At 37.8% G+C, this 17,137-nt stretch overlaps 1 protein-coding gene across 1 annotated transcript in view; it reads left to right on the forward strand.

Annotated features, from left to right (window-relative positions):
• Positions 1-1,809: 1,809 nt before the first annotated feature.
• FMN2 (formin 2) overlaps positions 1,810-17,137 on the forward strand; it is a 161,034-nt gene continuing 145,706 nt past the window's right edge. The window contains exon 1 of the mRNA XM_055714844.1: positions 1,810-3,809. Coding sequence (XP_055570819.1) covers positions 1,862-3,809 — 1,948 coding nt within the window. The 5' untranslated portion in view covers positions 1,810-1,861. The remainder of the gene's footprint in view (positions 3,810-17,137) is intronic.

The following is a 17,137-nucleotide window of genomic DNA, read 5'->3' on the forward strand; positions in this document are numbered from 1 at the left end:
TTGTAATCAAGGGTTAGATCCTTGTCAGTTCTAGTCAGTGAAAATACCCATCAAGACAGTATTCTACTAATACAGTTCCCTCAAACTGTGCCTAAAGTGATTCTTATTGTGTATCTTCAGATGGACTAAAATTACCTGAGCTTTCAAAAGCCTTTTGCAAGTATGTAATAATGCTGTAAAATACTGCAACAAATTAGAAACTAAGTAGGATAGCAGAAAGCAAAAGCAGGAATAGAATAAAAAACCAAAAATCACTCAATATGCTTTTGCAGGTTTTGCTATACTACCTCTTGCTATTATATTTATGAATGCTAAAAAGGAAAAAATTTTAAAAAAAAGTTTCAGCGCTTCATCAGATAAGTGAAAACTAAAAAAAAAAACAACCAAAAACAAAAAACCCACTGAGTGTACAAAGTCATCTGATCCACTTCAAACACTTGGGTCCTTGTAGAAAGAAGGCTTCTGGTGCCTGAGCCACAGGCCCCTCAGGACAGGACTTACATCAGAGCAGTAAGTGACCAAGAAGCACAAGGAAAAAATTATGATAGTTCAAAATAATTTCAAAATAAAAGTATTATTGAAACTGCTGGTTTTTTTCCAAACTGAATTAACAGTGATTATTTAACAATGACCCCAGCCCAGATTTGTAAAGGTATTTGACATCCCTTAAAAAAACCCAAACTTGTGTGTGTGGAGTGTGCCTGCCTAGTTTATAAAGTGTAAATGATAATCTTTTTATATTTCATCTTTAATGTGTATTAAGGCAGAGGAAAGCAAGGGAAACCTCTTGTAGGAAGAGACTGATATTAAAAGTAAGAGTTAGGTAAACCAATAGGATGTGTTTTGCCGGAATGTTGTATTGCTAGTAAAGAAGCTCAGAGGTGTGAAAAATAGGTAAAGACTTTCACAGAAATGGGACCTAATAGACCAGGTAGTTAAGAGATGATAAATCATAAACAGGAATCTAATTAATTCTTGGCTAGTGTTGAACCGCGATATTGAACTGCTGAACTGATCCAGCTTGGCAATTTGGCATTCTTATGCCTTTTTGTTCCTATTCCAGTTATTTTAAATCTAAATTTTCAAAGGGGAAGGGAGTGCCTGTCTGGAAGTTCAGGAAATGTGTTTATGAAGTATTAATGCTTATACATCTAAACCAAAACCAGAGAATAAGCAACTGGTTAAAACTGTTCCACAAGTTTCCAAAACTGTTAGCAATGTGACGGCGTCCAAATCAATTATTAAATATATAGGGTGAAATAGAGGAATACTTTACTGTATCCTTTTCCTTAGTAGCATTTAAATACTGCTGTTTTTCTTGTTTGTTTTATCTTGTTTCATGCCAGATGTTCTTATCAGGGAAAACAATGGTGGTATGTTTTAATATTGATGAGTTGATTCTCTGGGGAATAATAGTATATCTACCTTCTCAGAATACAAATTGTGGGAGTTTTTTTATAGTGTAATTACCATAATGCATTGAATTTTAAGTGCAAGTCTTTAAAACTGTGGAAAGAACTTTTTGTTTATTATCTTTCTTCTATCTACTTTCAGAGTGTCTTTCATTTTAATGTTAACTATCATGTTTTTGTGGCCTTTAAAAGGTAAACATGTAAATCACCAGAGGTACTGTGTAATCTGTCAAAGTAGCATATGCTTAAGCACCTTATAAACTATTAAATAACCATAATATTTCTCTTTCCAAGGTTATTAGTTTATTCTTTTAAACAACTGCAGAGTAATTAAAGTACCTTGCTTTAACTTTTTTTTTCTTTTTTCTTTCCCCTCTCCTTTTCCCTCCAGGAACCTGAACATTGAAATTCTGTAATTATAAATGATTTGGTGACGAGCTGAGCTTGCAATGCAGGCAATAAAAACCGTGGAAAAAGAAGTCACTTTTATAAAGGAAATACTTTTTAAAGAGTCCTTCCTAAAGGAACAAGAGTACAGCAGAAGCCCGGAGAGCAAGCAGCAGCTCTGCGAGCAGCAGCCATTGGAAGGAGCTGTCTGCAGCTCTCAGTGCTGTACTGAGCATGTCCCAGCGGAGCCCAGTGCGAGCAGCACATTATGCAAAAAGGCAGCTCTAGCAGATGGGAGAGAGGCACAGCAAGCATTTGCTTCACTTGCATCACCACCGCTTGAAAACAAACCTGGATCGCTAGAGGGGATATCGCCGGCAGGCCAAAGGAATGAAATCCGGGAGCATGGCTTGATTGCCGAAGGTGTTGCACTGCGAAAAATCATGGGGAATCAAGATGGGAAGCTAAAGAAAAATACAGGTGATGTGCATGAAGGAGGAGAGGATGCTTCTGGGCCCAAGGATACAGATGGCACAAAGAAGGTATCGGGAAGCAGAAGGGGACTGGGGAAGCATGCAAAAGGAAGTGAATCCGCTAAGAAGAAGGGTAAGTCGGACTCGAGGGCCTCGGTGTTTTCAAATCTGAGGATCAGAAAAAATCTGTCCAAGGCTAAAGATGGGAATAGTAGTTCACGGGAGGATGTTTTGGAAAGCCAGGCCTTGCAGGCTGGAGAGCTGGACAGTACTCATTCAATTGTTACGAAAACTCCAGATATAAGCATCTCTGCGGATGAAGGGGGTCTCTCAGACACAGATGTTGAACATTTTGAAATCAGAAATGAAACTGTCCCAGCTGCGGCGGAGACACAGGATGGACAAAGGACCAGTTCTGGCTCTGATACGGATATATACAGTTTCCATTCAGCCACAGAACAAGAGGATTTGCTTTCTGATATCCAGCAAGCTATTAGACTGCAGCAGCAGCAGCAGGGGGCAATTAACATTGGAACTGAGGATCTTGTCACCAAAACAATGGGCCGACACATGGCTAATTCTCAAGCAGCCCCCTTAGATTTTGAACGGTTTCTTTCAGTAACTACCACTGACAAAGAGAGGAGCCCAGACAGTGAGGGGGCTTTTCCAGCGGTATCTGAAACTGCGGAAAACATTCCTGTCTCCTGTGCAACTGAACGTGAACTGAAAGAAACGGCAAATGGCTCAGGCTCTCCTGGTAACAGCTTGTTTGAAACACAAGAACGTAAGCTATTGATTGAGGAAAAGGAACAGCTCAGTGCTGGAATGGATGGTGTAGCTAGTGAACTAGAAGATGATTTAAATAGAACTGCGGTAGAAAACGGGTCTCAGACACACAGCTCCACACAACCCTTCCCAACCTCGGTAGCAGACGCTGAGACTAAAATTGCTGAAGTGCAGGCTGTTGATTTGCAGGGCTCAGTAACAGAGGATGGTGTTTCAGATGCAGTCTGTGATCATGCTGCTGACACTCAGGAAGGGAAACACACTCCGTCCGCCGGTCAAGAGGACCTGCATACTGGTTTATCCACGGAAGTGAAAAATGGCATTATGTCCTCCGAGGGGACAGCAGGCAGTCCGATGCTTGGTTCCCGATGCTTTAAGCCCTATCTAATTAATCCTTGTTACATCAAAACCACAACTAGGCAACTGAGTTCTCCCAACCATTCACCTTCTCCTTCCCCATCCCAGAGTCCACTTTTTTCAAGAAGGCAGGAGTCCTTTCACAAAAAAGAAAAGGTCTCAGTCAAGAAGCAGAGGTCTGCTAGTTTGGCAGGTTTATTTAGTCGTTCCGCAGACTGGACAGAAGAGGTATCTAATCACAAACGCGAGATAACGCAGAAGGTGGGCTCTGCAGGCTACTTGGAGCACAAGGGGTTTAGAGAGAAATTTCAAACGGAAAGAGTGCCTTTGACTCATTCAAGAAAGTCCTCAGGGGTGCAGGCTTCTACAGAGACATTTCCCAATGTCTTTTCAGGTGAGTGACATGTATTAAGGTTTTTCTCCCCAGAATGTCTTTGAAAATATATTTAAAACACTTGAATTCAGCCTTTTGTATGTACTATTGTCTTTACTTGTGCTGACAGTTTTAAAATCGAAGGCCTGATCTTGCAAACACAGTCACATTTCATTAGCAAGCATAGCCTCTCTATTCAGTGTCAGCCTGGCAGTACTGCCAGCGAAGGAAGTGCATAACTCCTTTTAAGTTTTTCTTTCTGCTTCTCTTCTTTATCTAAATCCCGTAGGAAAAAGCTGGATGCCTTAAATTATTCCTGTTGAAAAACTCTAAGAGCTGTACTGTTGTAGGCAGACCAGCTCTCTGCATAAATAAATGCTTCAGATGTGAAGCTTTCTGTAACTGTGATCCTGTTGGGGGTTTTCTTGTGCTAGGCACTTTTCTGATGTGCTGTAAATATTTGAAAGCTGCACCTGGTGTTAGACTGAGGCAGCAACGAGGATTTGCTTAGTACAAAAAGGAAAAAGCCATGCAAGCACAGATGGACAGCACTACAGAAAGGAACCAATTTCCCCTTCAGAAGGGGGAAAGTAGAGAAAAAAAAACTTTAATGACTTGAAAAGGCAGCATAAAATGGAGAATGGAAGGGGAAGGAAACTGTGGGTAGTACAATTTGGTAGCTGTGGCAGGCTGCTGCTCAGGCTACATAAGGTGACTCATTCAGGAAAGCAATCTTTTACTTTGCTTGTTAGGCAGCTTGCATCCTCTCTCAAAGGCATAGGAATATAGAGTTTACAAATTAAATGGTGGATATAGATAGTTATATTTTCCTGCACTTTGAGGGTTTTTTTTCCACTTTCTCTTCCCTCCTGCCTCATTCAAAGTTTCAATCTAAAGCTAATGTGTTCACAAATAGAGAAGGCCTCTGCCACGTAGGAGGTATGTATACAGCAGAAACTCAGGAACATATTCCATTTATTTTTCACTTAAGAAAACTGTAGAACTAAGAGAATACAGAGAACATGCCCTGCGAGCATCCGTTACAAGATTAAAACAGTTGCGTTTATAATTTGGTATGTTTTGAATGGAAGTCTGTTCTAGATGCAAGAGCACAGCCACCGCATATGTACTTGAGCTATTTGCAAAACATGCAGCGAGAATTTTTTTTGTGCTTTTATGAAAACTAAACAAAATCATATGGCTTAGAAAGGGAACAATGACATGATTTACAAGTCACATGTAAGAGAACAGTTAAGCTATCAACAACTTTTGCATAAGGCGACTATCTTGGTTTATACGGTGGATTTAAAAAAAATTATATAACTTATAATCACCTGCATTTATAGTTGCTTTCTTTATGCACGTTCTACTTTGTTTGACATCACAGTAATATTGGTGAATGAACCTGTCTAGAAACAGCAATTAAAATTAGTGGCTTTTTTGCACAGCAGGAGTTTGAAATATTCAGGTAAAGCATTAACATTATTTTCCAGGTTCAAATCACAAAAACACTTTCATTCTTCAGTAGTCTTCAACAGAAATCCCCAATTTCAGTCTTGAAAATTAGAATTCAAGTTTTTAACACAAAAAAGGCCACCCCCCTGTGAAATGAGCTGAATCTTTTTGTGTGTGTTTTAAATCCCTTCCACCTGTTTTCATGGATTTATTTCCGGGCACCTCTATGTAAAGTTTCACAGTTTGAGGTGATCATTACTTTCAGATTCATAGCATATAAAAAGCACTTTTTTTTTGTTTTGTTTGGTTTTTACTGTGGACATGAGGCAGATTATAAACAAGTCTAAGAGCAAAACTTTAAATTTATCATCAGCAATTAGACTTCTTTAATGGTGGTGCTATGGTGGAAATAAATTTTATGTGGTAAGATTCAACAACACGGAATTACTTTTTAGAGACCTGTTTTCCAGGAAACAGACTTTTTTCACATTTCTTCACAAGGTTTTGATTTACTTATTAATAATTTTTTGTTTTATCATGTTTTCCCACCAACATTTTAGATTGTTAATGTGAAGGGACCAATGTCCAATGCAACAGTAGTTCTGTCTCTTATGGAAATTACGGTGACCCTTATTTGCATGTACATACCAGCTGTCTTTACAGGCACAGGACAATTATACCTTTCAGTTCATGCAGAAAAGCTTGCACTGAGGGAACTGGAAATGAAGTGATAATGCTTCATCTCTTTTTGATAATTCTTATTTTTAAAACCATACTTTCAAGCTGAAAATTATCAAGCATATAAAAATAACAGCTAGTGTATATAAAATGGGCACAAAATGTAACATTAGCGCTTCCATAGATTGACTGCCATTGCTGTAAGAGCAGAAAAACCTCTTTATTTAAACCAGCCTGCACAGGAACAATTACAGAAATAATTTCCTTGTAATTTGAATACTGCTTCTGAAAAATGTTTTGTTTTAATTGCGTGCATGAGATACATCAATTTGGGAACTACCATCAGGCTTTTAGAAATAACATGCTTTGTAGTGGCTCATTTCTATCATAAAATAAATAAATAAATATCAGCTTCTTGCCTAGAGCATTAAATCCCATCTTGCTGTGCAGTGACTGCAGTGTTGTTCTGCATTTCTAACTAGAATCAAGTAAAATATTCCACAACACTGTAGTCATCTATGTTAATGACAGCAGGTTCTATGCAGATGACTGGCCTACTTTTGCACTATGTTGTGGCTTGGCTGTGTGCCATTTGGTTTTCACAATGATCCATATGAACTCTTCTAAGGCTGATTTAATGTAAAATGTAGATGGAGGACAACAACTGGAATGGTAGAGACTGCGTATTTTAATTTTGTTTTATATAAGAAATAAGTAAAATATGGCATTTCAGATTTGATGCATTGGCTAAAAAAGTAGTGTGGACAATTTTACAGGTATTCCGTAATTCAGGGATCAGATCTATTTCTTTTATGATGAAGACAGCTGTATTTGAAATTGCAGTGACAGTAATTACAAGTTCTAGATTACCTGATGCACAGTGGAGCCATGGCTTTTATGTTGTGGTCCCTGGAGGACAAGAACTGAACCTGAATGAATAGGGTTGGCACTCTCACTTCAGTATGTGGCAATGAATGATTTGTACTAACATTAAGAGAGGATCTTGTTGGGAAAATGAAGTTTATGTTTCCAAACGTTAACCTAACTGAAACAGAAGAGCTAACAGATTGATTGAACAAGGAGTTTATCCTCGCATTAATTTGAGGTGCAGTGATTGCAGAGGAGCTAGTAAGGGTGTCTGTTACATAAACTGAATGTAAGAGTCCCATCAGCTGCCCCAGATGGTAATTAAACTTGACCCAGGCAAACCTATGCCCTTTCTAATCTCTGTTGGCTGGCTGTAACGCACTTGCTGCATAATGTCTTTCAAGGAGATCATTTATCTTCAGATTTCTCTTCAGAGATTTACATTTGTCCTGCTTTAGCTGCAAACAGGAAACAAACAAACAAAAGTCCTGGTTACCATAAAACAAAACCTGAAGTCAGTCCCATGCTTGTGCGCTCACAGTCACTTTCTGATTTCCATGGCCTGCTGGCTTGCTTCTCACAAAGGCCACTTTATCTCACTTCTCCACTGTGCTAATGTCATCTGCACCCACTTGCAGTTCCAGTGCTGTGTCTGCAGGCATATACAAAGGTCTTAGTATAGATAAATATGTGAAAACTTGAAAAATCAGGGTGAAAGTTTGTTTCTGAGACATAAATTATGTTGTCTTAGATAATTTTTCAAGGTGGTGTTTTGTTTTTCATTCTGATTCAGGTGACAATGCACACAATATAGATTTGTATCTCTTGGCATCCTGTGGAGGCTATTTATCATGCAACTATTATTTAAGACTACTTATGGTTTACGGTTTCACTGATGATGTTTGTTAGCAGTAATACAAATTTCTTTTATCAGATGGCAGGGCAGTGTAGCCTCCTCTCAACTAATGGAGCTACCCAACAGCAACCCTTCATGTGATACAGGATCACGCACTACACTGAATGTTGCTAGTAAGCACCTGTAGGGAAAGGTCTTCTCTTTTTGCCTAGAAAACCCAAACCTGAGGTGGAGGGAGTGGGAAGGGCTGCAGTACTGCACTGCAACTACAGTAAAATGTATTTGAAAATGGACTGACATATGTTATTGAAAGGCTGCTGAATGCTAATAAGTTGATTTAATGTTACACTGCAATATGGGAATCCCAGTGACACGAGTAATGTCACCGGAATGCAGTCCTACCACAGACTTGTTTTGAAGTGATCTCATGATTAATGCTTTTATCTTTATCTAGAACTTCATTGGGAGCAGGAGGTTTTGGTTATGGGGTTGAGTGCTGCTTCTCTTGGACAAGCTCTTTCTGAGCAGCAACCTGGTTCTGAGGTCTGACTGGCAGCCTGACTCTAGTCTGGAGTAGAAATCTCTTGTCTCAGTTGCCTGTTGGTCTCTTTTGGGATGCAAAGAGGGAAGGGAAAATGGACAGTTTATAGCTGGAGGTCCATGCAGGTCTGCTTGGATCTGAGACACAGTACCAGTATAACAACCATCACATATGGGATCTAGCTAGGACTGGTCATTAAAGGGCATTGTGTGCTTCAGTGATTTCTGTGAAAAGATCAGTGGATTATTCCAGGGGGAACAGTTATGTGGAATTGAAGCTTGAATATATTTCTTGGATCTAATTGAGCTTTATTATTTTTTCAAATTATTTATAAATTATTTAATAGCTTGAGGGGATGGTTTGTTCATTAAAAAAAACCCCACAAAACAACTGTGTAGGTGTCTGCACTAAAAAGAATCTATTTCTTGAAGCAGGCCTTGCTTTTTTCTGTATGCTCTAATGTGCATAGAAAAATAAACCTGGAAGTGAAAAGCATCTCTAGGAATATTTTAGGCTGCCTGCATATAAGGGATAAAGTTCTAATGTGAATCATAGTGATAGAAAATGCAAAAATGCTAATTACCCAAGATATTTTGTTTGTGCTGTAGTTTAAGCTCAGGATATGGCCAAGTGTATTGCTTATAAACTACTGCCAAAATTTGGATTTACGTAAGGAATAGTGGTGATGAAGCATATATGTGTAGGCGTTTCTGTGGCTGTGGCTTTGATTATTTTTAGGTACATTTAAAAACATCGTTCTGTAGCAGTTAGGAATAATACAACAGTTTATGGAAACTTACTTTTATGCACACAGTTTATCTTAGGGGATGAGGCGCGTTGATACAAGGGGAGCAGGGCAGAAGCAGTGAGAAGCTGTGAAAGGAAAGCAATGGAAGGATGTGAGAACTTAACATGGTGTCACCTCATTCCTGCCTCTTCATATGATAATACAAGGCCAGTTGCATTTCATTAAGTGCTTTAGAAAAGGCCAAAGTGGGATCGGGAGCTGTGTCACTATTTCCTTTAAACAGCAGCAACTTTCTGTATTCCTACATTGCATTTCCTATAATGGAAGTTAGGGACAAGGAGATGGTCTGTGTTGCCTTGAGTACAAAATGACTGTTCCTCATTTTATTTCCATATTGCTGCTGTCCAGAATAAGTTTTCTTCATACTGATGGAAACAGCTAGGATTTCTGACAATGACTAGGAAGTGAGTTTGTTTTCTGATGCAAAACTTTGTTTTATTCTCAGTTAAATACACAACAAGACTTCTTTCATCTGTAGATGTATGGATGATAAAACCATGAAGTCAGTTAGCAGTTCTGCAACAGTAAGAGACAGTGGTTATGAGATTGTGTGTGTGCATGTGTGTAAACAACATCAGAGTTATAAAAATAAATGCTAATATACATAAAATTAAATATATAAACACAAAAAAAATGCTTGAGAATTTAATCTTTTCAGTGTTTTGACATATGCAGACAAACAGTGGCAGGAAAGCCTAGTCACAAATGAAATTTATTATTGAGATGTTATTATTTGTCAGTAAAAGTATCAATTGGTTTCAGGATCCATAGGAAATTTATCAGGAGTGCCAGAGCTCTGAACCTGGTGTGAACTTGAATCAGGAGGAAGCATAGATGACTTTACTGTGGAACTAATTACAGGAGGCAGCTTTAATTCTAGAGTTTATTTGATGACAAAATCTGGCTCAGATGTCCCTTGAAGATGCACAATAGGCAGTATGTACCAGGGGAAAAGTAACTCATATGCTTTCCTCGCACTGATAAGGAAAAAATCACTGTACAAAAGAAGTTAATGCTGCAGTAACACTATAATTAACTACATTAACATCTGCGAACAGTCATGACATAAAAGTTGGTTTTCATTAAAAAAAGAAAAAAAACCCCAAAAACAAAACAACAAAACCAAATCAAAACCAAAACATTGCTTTCATAATAGAGGGTGTGTATCTAAACACTATTTTGTCATGCAGAGTCAAGACAATGCAGTATGCTGAGAAATAGCTGAGGGAAATATTTGATTCCATCAATGAAAGAACATGAAGATCCAGTTACAGCAAAGGAGGGGTGTTTTGGTTTTGTTCAGATGGTCTAGAAGAATATCTGTGCAAATATGTGCAATTGTATGCGTATGTTTTTCATGGAACATAGTTCTAATTTTCTGCTTTTCCCCTTTCTTCATCTTACTTTTTTTTTTTTTTTTTTTGTAATGGATACAAAGAAGAAAATATTTTGTACATTGTGATATATATTAAAAAGTCAGCAGTTCTTAAAGTTGGAGCAGAGGGCACAGGTCTCGGAGAGGAAAGAAAGCTAAGGCATGCTAGGGGCTCTAATGAGTGGGTTGAAAGAAATTTGCTATTTTTGTCCCACTTCAGAGGCTTGCTAATTTAGTTCAGTCATGTTTTGTGACCTGTGGCTGCTTAAGCAAATACTTGGATTTACTTCTAAGGTAGAGACAGGCCAGACTGCATTAAATGGCAAATGAAATGTAGAACCATTGGGAATAAAAAAGTCTTACAAAATCGGGTTGTAAAGAACAGTGTGTATCAGTTTGGATTGACAAAAGACTCTGTTAGTAATAGTTGCCCAAAAAGACATTAAAGGAGCTTCTTACTTTAAAGAGCTAGACAGAAAAATTGTGGCTTTCCAGCAGTCTGTGAGAACCTGGCACAGAATATTGCTTTCACATTGCAAATCACCACAGAAACTGAAAGGGTAAAGATGGACAGAATTAAATACTTGCTGAGAGGAACCTAAGCACCTGGAAAACACAACATGAAAGTTGCCAAAGATGCATATGGTGCCTAAAAGATTCGGTAGACAGACACATATTGGTTCTCTTTTAGATAAACCACTATAATTAGGGAAGATTTAGCAAATATACCTCTGTAATCTACAGTAACACTGCGTTAGAAGCTGAAGAGAGAACAAGGTGAAAGGAGACGTGTCATATAATGTTGTGGGAGGGTGAACCTAGTTTATATTTTTAGAAAGGTGTTTTGTACTGTGTACCACTGCTGTATCATAGTTGGGGAATTGTTTGGTATTTAAAAACTTCAGCTTCTGAAAGATATTTAGTGACATATAAGATATATTCTTACCTTTCACTATATATATGATATATGTAGTGAAAGGTAGGGATAAAAGCATAGTTTAATACTTTGTCTCAGTTTATCCTGTTATACGTATGTCATATATCAAAAAAATCAGTGTGGGGGAAAAGTGTAAAACCTTAGTCACTGTGCAAACAAAATTTCAGGGAACTTAATGTTCAAGCTAGGGAGGCAGAATGCTTCAGAGACTTGCTAATCTGCAAGAATTCTGAAAGCACTGTCACAAGCCATCACAAATACTTTAATATCTTTTGAAGCTCTGGTGATAGCAAAGTTGTTATACCTGCTTTTAGAAAAAGTACTATATTGTTGTTGTTGCAAATGATTGAGGCAATTTCAATCATCTTAAAATTGACTTCAGCAACAAACAAGGCTTTGGAACAAATCCTGAAGGAGGAAATTATAAGATATAATTAGCTATTGGGTATATGATAAAAGGGAAAAGAAAAGCAAAACTAAATGCAGCGCGGTTTTAGCAAAGATCAATAAGACTACACTGATAACTTTTTATGTGCAGCTGCTTTCTAGACAATGCAAAAGTGGTAGGAAGAAATTCATCTGAGTTTCCGTACAAAATGGCAACACTGCAGACCACTTACCTGAAGGAAATTACTGGCGGTTTTGATGAACGACTCTGCCATGTTACTTCACTGCCACTGGAGAGAAACAGCTTTGCTTTGGCCTACTGCTGCCTAGTGTTGTGATAGATAGGCTTGGCCAGGTTGTTGAAGTTTATTGTATAATTAACAGAGGAGTGCAGCTAGGCCCTAACCTTTGGGTGCAGGACTTGATGTTTTCATTACCAAGTAAAATTTTTGGTAAATTTTTATGTTGCTGTATTGTAACACAAATTTCAAAATTAGGAACTGGGCTGTCATCGGAAGTTCATTCATCAGGATGAAGGTCTGCATTAGTTAGGTTTTGACTTGACTGTTTCAGCTCCTTCAAGCACAATTTGTGCAAATATGGAATATGTTAAGTAATCTTTATACAAACCATTGAGGGATATGTTGAAATTGGTGTTGTTGCCATGTCTCATAGTCAGCCCAAGTTGAAAAAGCTGTTTCAAATATGGCTTTGGTTCAATCAAGGGACACTACGAATAAACAGTGAGTAGGGGTTTTTTTGAAAACTCTTTGTAACATCCTTTCGAGGGTGGCTTTTAATTTCATTAAACTGGGACCTTTCCTTGTCATCTTTATTTTTGGAGAATCCCGCTTTCAAATTTTACCAGACCTCTACTTTTTTCATCAAGGCATTCCTGGAAGAATTTCAGGGGCATTTGTATGAGATGCCGCTTTTGACCTGCGTGTACTGTGGTGGCCCTGGGGGCAGCAGCAGGATTCTTTTGCTAGTGGCAGCTTGTTCCTTTGCTTCCAAAAAGGAGCACACACACATGTGTTCCCTGGCTTTTTTTTGGGATGTCTCAAACACTTGAAGCTGTTAGCATTATGTGAATCTCTTTCTGTAACTGCGTAATGGGTGGCTTGTTCTAGCTGAGTGAGTTGAAATCTCAATGATACAGTTATTCAAGCTGTCTTGCACAATCTGGAATCTGTTTAAATGATTAGTGGTAATTGTGGGGCTAAAATAAGGGAGGGAAAATTGCTTGAGTTACACAGGGTTTGGTATCTTGTGGTTCTAACTTAGAACTACTCGGGAGTTTTCATGGAAAATTTTTGACAGTTAAGAAAGGGTACTAAGAGACGGGATAGTGTAAAAGAGATTCAGACAGCTTGGCAAAAGTAAAACATGGTTACTGTGATAATCAGGTGCAGGACTGAGAGATGTGAAATTATTAAATGATAGTTTTGTTCTAGTTGTTTGAAGAGTCTATGAATGTAATCAATCGATACATTCTTCACTGGAATGTAATAAATACATATTTTTTACTTTGAAATTGCATTGAACTGCATGTAGGCAGGCATAGAAAATTGGGGGAATGGGGGAGATAATGTTGATATATATCTTTTTCTTAATTCTCTTGTTTAGACAGAGTTTCTGGTTTTGACTACTGCCTTTGAAGATGATATGCAGGTTCACTTCATACCATCCATGTGAACAGAGCCAGGAAATCTGGAAGCAGAACATCAGAGAAGCACAGTCCTCTCAGTCATTTCCACACATGCCTAACTTTAGTAATGCTCTAAATACTAAAATATAAGATATAAATATATATTCAAATAACACATTAATATATAGTGTATATATATTATAGTAATGTATATATATAACTAAATCTCTATATAAGCTCTATTCTTTTTTTCCCTTAGAAGCCTATGTTTGTATACAAGCAGTGAATGCAGGTATTAGCTATTACGCTGATAATAAGAATAAAAGGAGGTATCTTCATGACAGAACTATATTGATTTATATCATAATGCTAAACCTTGAAAAGTTTTGTTACTTTTAAGGTTTATGTTACCTGGAAATTAGGCTTGCAACATATTTGTGTTTATTCGTAGTGGAAGGATTAGATTTATTTTTTTTCTTTTTATTATGAAACCATGTTGTGTGTACGGGCCTGTTGCTTGGTGGGTTTTCCATGTTTTATGTAACAGGCTATGAGAAAACTGTCACATGGTTTTAGGAAAGTATCTGTCAATGAAAATTCAGTCTCTCAAAAAAACCCAAACAAACCCAACAACAAAACAAACAAACCCCAAACCAAAAAATAGAACAACAAAAACACACACATCCCCCCACCCCCCAAAACAACAGCAATAAACCCCAGCCAAAACAGACCCACAGCATGAGAGATCTGGAACAGTTTCCCAATCTAAATCAGCAGAGGATTAGAAGATCTGCAGTGAAAAAGAATAATAAATGAAGTCTCTAATCCTGGAATACTGGGCGTAATCTCCCAGGTCAGTCTTCAGGCAAGAAAGATGCTAAATTTGTTACTTTTTAGTGCAAATGTGTATTTAATATGTAGTTATGCAGGACTTGGACATATTATTTGAAGAGAAGAGATGGCTAGAATGATTTCCAGTGCTGTTTCATTGCCCAGATTCCATGTGCACCTTTGAAAACCTCTTTTTTTCTCAGCAGTCCTGTGTTGCACGTTATATCTAGGCTGTCTGGTTCAGGTTAGCTGTAGAACATGAAATTTGGGAAGATTAGGAAATTAAAGGAAAATACTAAAGAAATGTAATACTTTTGATCCTTCAAGGGAGGTATTAATTTTATATATGAAATACTAGTCACTCAGCACTTTATGTATTTGAGACCTAGGAAAGTACATTAAACAGAAAGGTGAAAATGAAGTGTGATTGATTCGCCCCTAGTAAATGATTCAGCAAGTTTTGCTGTGTAGTTTGGGAGAATATGAATGAGTAAAACTTGCACTGCAAAGTATTTAAGAAATTACATGTAGTTGCAGTTACTAGCTCATCTACAGCTATGGAAATCTTTGCAGTATTTCTGTCTATTGGACGTGTTTGTCCTCTTCCCGCATTCTGGGGAATGTTTGGTGCTGCACAGTTCAGGTGCTTTGCCAGATTCTTTAGGTCTGTCTTAGTTATGACCTTGATGATAAGATATGTAGAAAAGAAGACAGACAAATATTGGAAGGAAGGAATGCTTTAGATATATATGGGGTAGCAGATATCTGAAGTATAGTATTTCCTAACTTTTCAATGATGTGGAAATGGGCCTTTTCTTTTACTATTGTCTGTTCTGTCTATTTTTTTAATTTATTGAATTATGTTCATAATTGGAGTCCTTTCTAAATGAAAAACCCTAAGAAGGCTACATTTGTTTTTTTTATATATTGTAGGACTAATAGAAAACTGTTAGCTCTAATATTCTAAATGAAAATTCACTATTTTTTCCATCTCTTCTTCCTTTTTTTTTTTTTTTTTTTTTTCCTTCTGTACTATCTCCCAAAAATAGAGCAAGGCCTATGGTACTTTTGTCTTCAAAGCTTATGAAATCTTTTTGCTGTGTAAGCATTTCTGATCTCACTAAACTGGAAATAATAATTAAAAAAAAAAAAAGAGTAAACTGGGGAAAAAGAAGGCAAACTGATTTCAGCTTTTGAAGATGTAAGCAATACCTGCATGAATGAAGTTAACCCTTGATGTAACTCTCAATAGGGCGTTCAGAACTGGTGTTACACTGAAGCTGTTCACTCTGCTTTAGGAAAAACTAAACCAGAATGACCATCTCCGGTCAGGTTAAGATGTGCTGATGCAGCTGCTGTGCTAATGGTGAAAGTGTGGTGTGGTGCTCTGGTTGCTAGAAGAAAAAATCATGGGAGACCAGCAGAAGGGGGAGCCTTTGGAATATAACTCATCTTGATCATTAGTCTCAACTTGTGTTCACTGACAGTTGTGCTCCTGGGCTTTTGCAAATGCAATGTAAGGAGAATAAGAGACACATCTTTAAAGATAAATGTGAGGTTATAACAGCACAGTCCTCAGGGAAACATTATTGCAAGCTCTGCTGTAGTGCAGTGCCTCAGTGTGTGTGTGTGCCTCAGACACCTCTCCAGGCCAAGGGAGAATTTGTGACTGTGTCAGTACTGAGTGGGATTATTATATGAAATTATCATATGCATTTTATATAGCATACATAATGATATTTTACAATGCTTCATTATCATACGAAGTAATATTTGATATTATGAATGAATTTTGGTGGGGGTTAAAAAAAAGAAGCAGTTAAAAGCCTGTGGAGTACAGTGCTAAAGAGATATTTTGCTATACCTAAACAAAAATATAATCCTCATCTTGCCCTGAATCAAAATCATAAATGTGATTCCAGTTGCTCCTCGAATCTCTCTTGCTTTGGCACCAGTACAGGCACTGGTAGGGCCAGAGGGCAGTTAGGTAGGGGCAGATTAGGCACCAGCCTACCCAGGCTGCAGAGGACGTTGGAGCTGGAATGCTTCCATTGTAGTGACAACTGGCTTGTAGCTGAAAGTATGTGAAAGAGAAATATCAGGTGCCCTTAACAAGGGAGGAACTACTTCTTGGTAAGCAGAGACGTTCAAATGCTCTCCCATGTAAAAGTTTCAGCTCTGTCTGGAGCTCAGTGCTGCAGCGACTCCATCCATCAGGCGGTGCAGCACGGTGTGGTGGTGTCTAGAGGAAACAAGTGACATTCTCAGGTATTAACGCACTTTCCTTTGGTAGGGATTACCTCCTCGCTGGCCTTTAAGGAGAATATGCATTGTCCTCTTTATAACTTTCACTGGGTTTTATGTCTGACAGGGGGTGGGTTGTTCTGACACTTGTAATGACCATTTAATTTGATGACAAGTCCTAGCTGGTTAGGCACAAAATTTCAGTGGTTTAACAGTCTGTTATTTTCCTCAGTGCTTTAAACATATAACCCATTCATTGTTGATGCAGACTTTTTTTCACAGCTGTTTGCAGTGAAACTATGCTCTATGCATTGAAAATTGAGCTTTCTTTCAGCTTGCATTTGGTAAAATGTGTTAACTGGCAAAATGTATTTCTATAATTCAAATTTCTGTGTCTGTCCTCAGATCTCCATAGCAATTCTAAGGAGCACACAATCTGCGTTAGAGCACAGCAATATCCAAACGTTGTTACCTTGCTGTTGAGAACCTTTGGTTTTTTGTCTCAACAGGCATTTCATGCAATGAACAGCTTAACAGTACTGAATCTAGAGTTAAATGGTTGATTCCTTTAGGTTAAAAAGCACTGCCTAATATAATTAAGTATTTTTTACTACCCTATTTATTCAAGACTACTAATACACTGGAGAGAATGCTTCAAGTTCAGATGAACAAAATAGCATAAGTAATACAGAGTACAGTAAAAGAAACTAAGTTCATTAATG

The sequence above is a fragment of the Falco cherrug genome, chromosome 6 (assembly GCF_023634085.1).
Source record: "Falco cherrug isolate bFalChe1 chromosome 6, bFalChe1.pri, whole genome shotgun sequence".
Taxonomy (NCBI): domain Eukaryota; kingdom Metazoa; phylum Chordata; class Aves; order Falconiformes; family Falconidae; genus Falco; species Falco cherrug.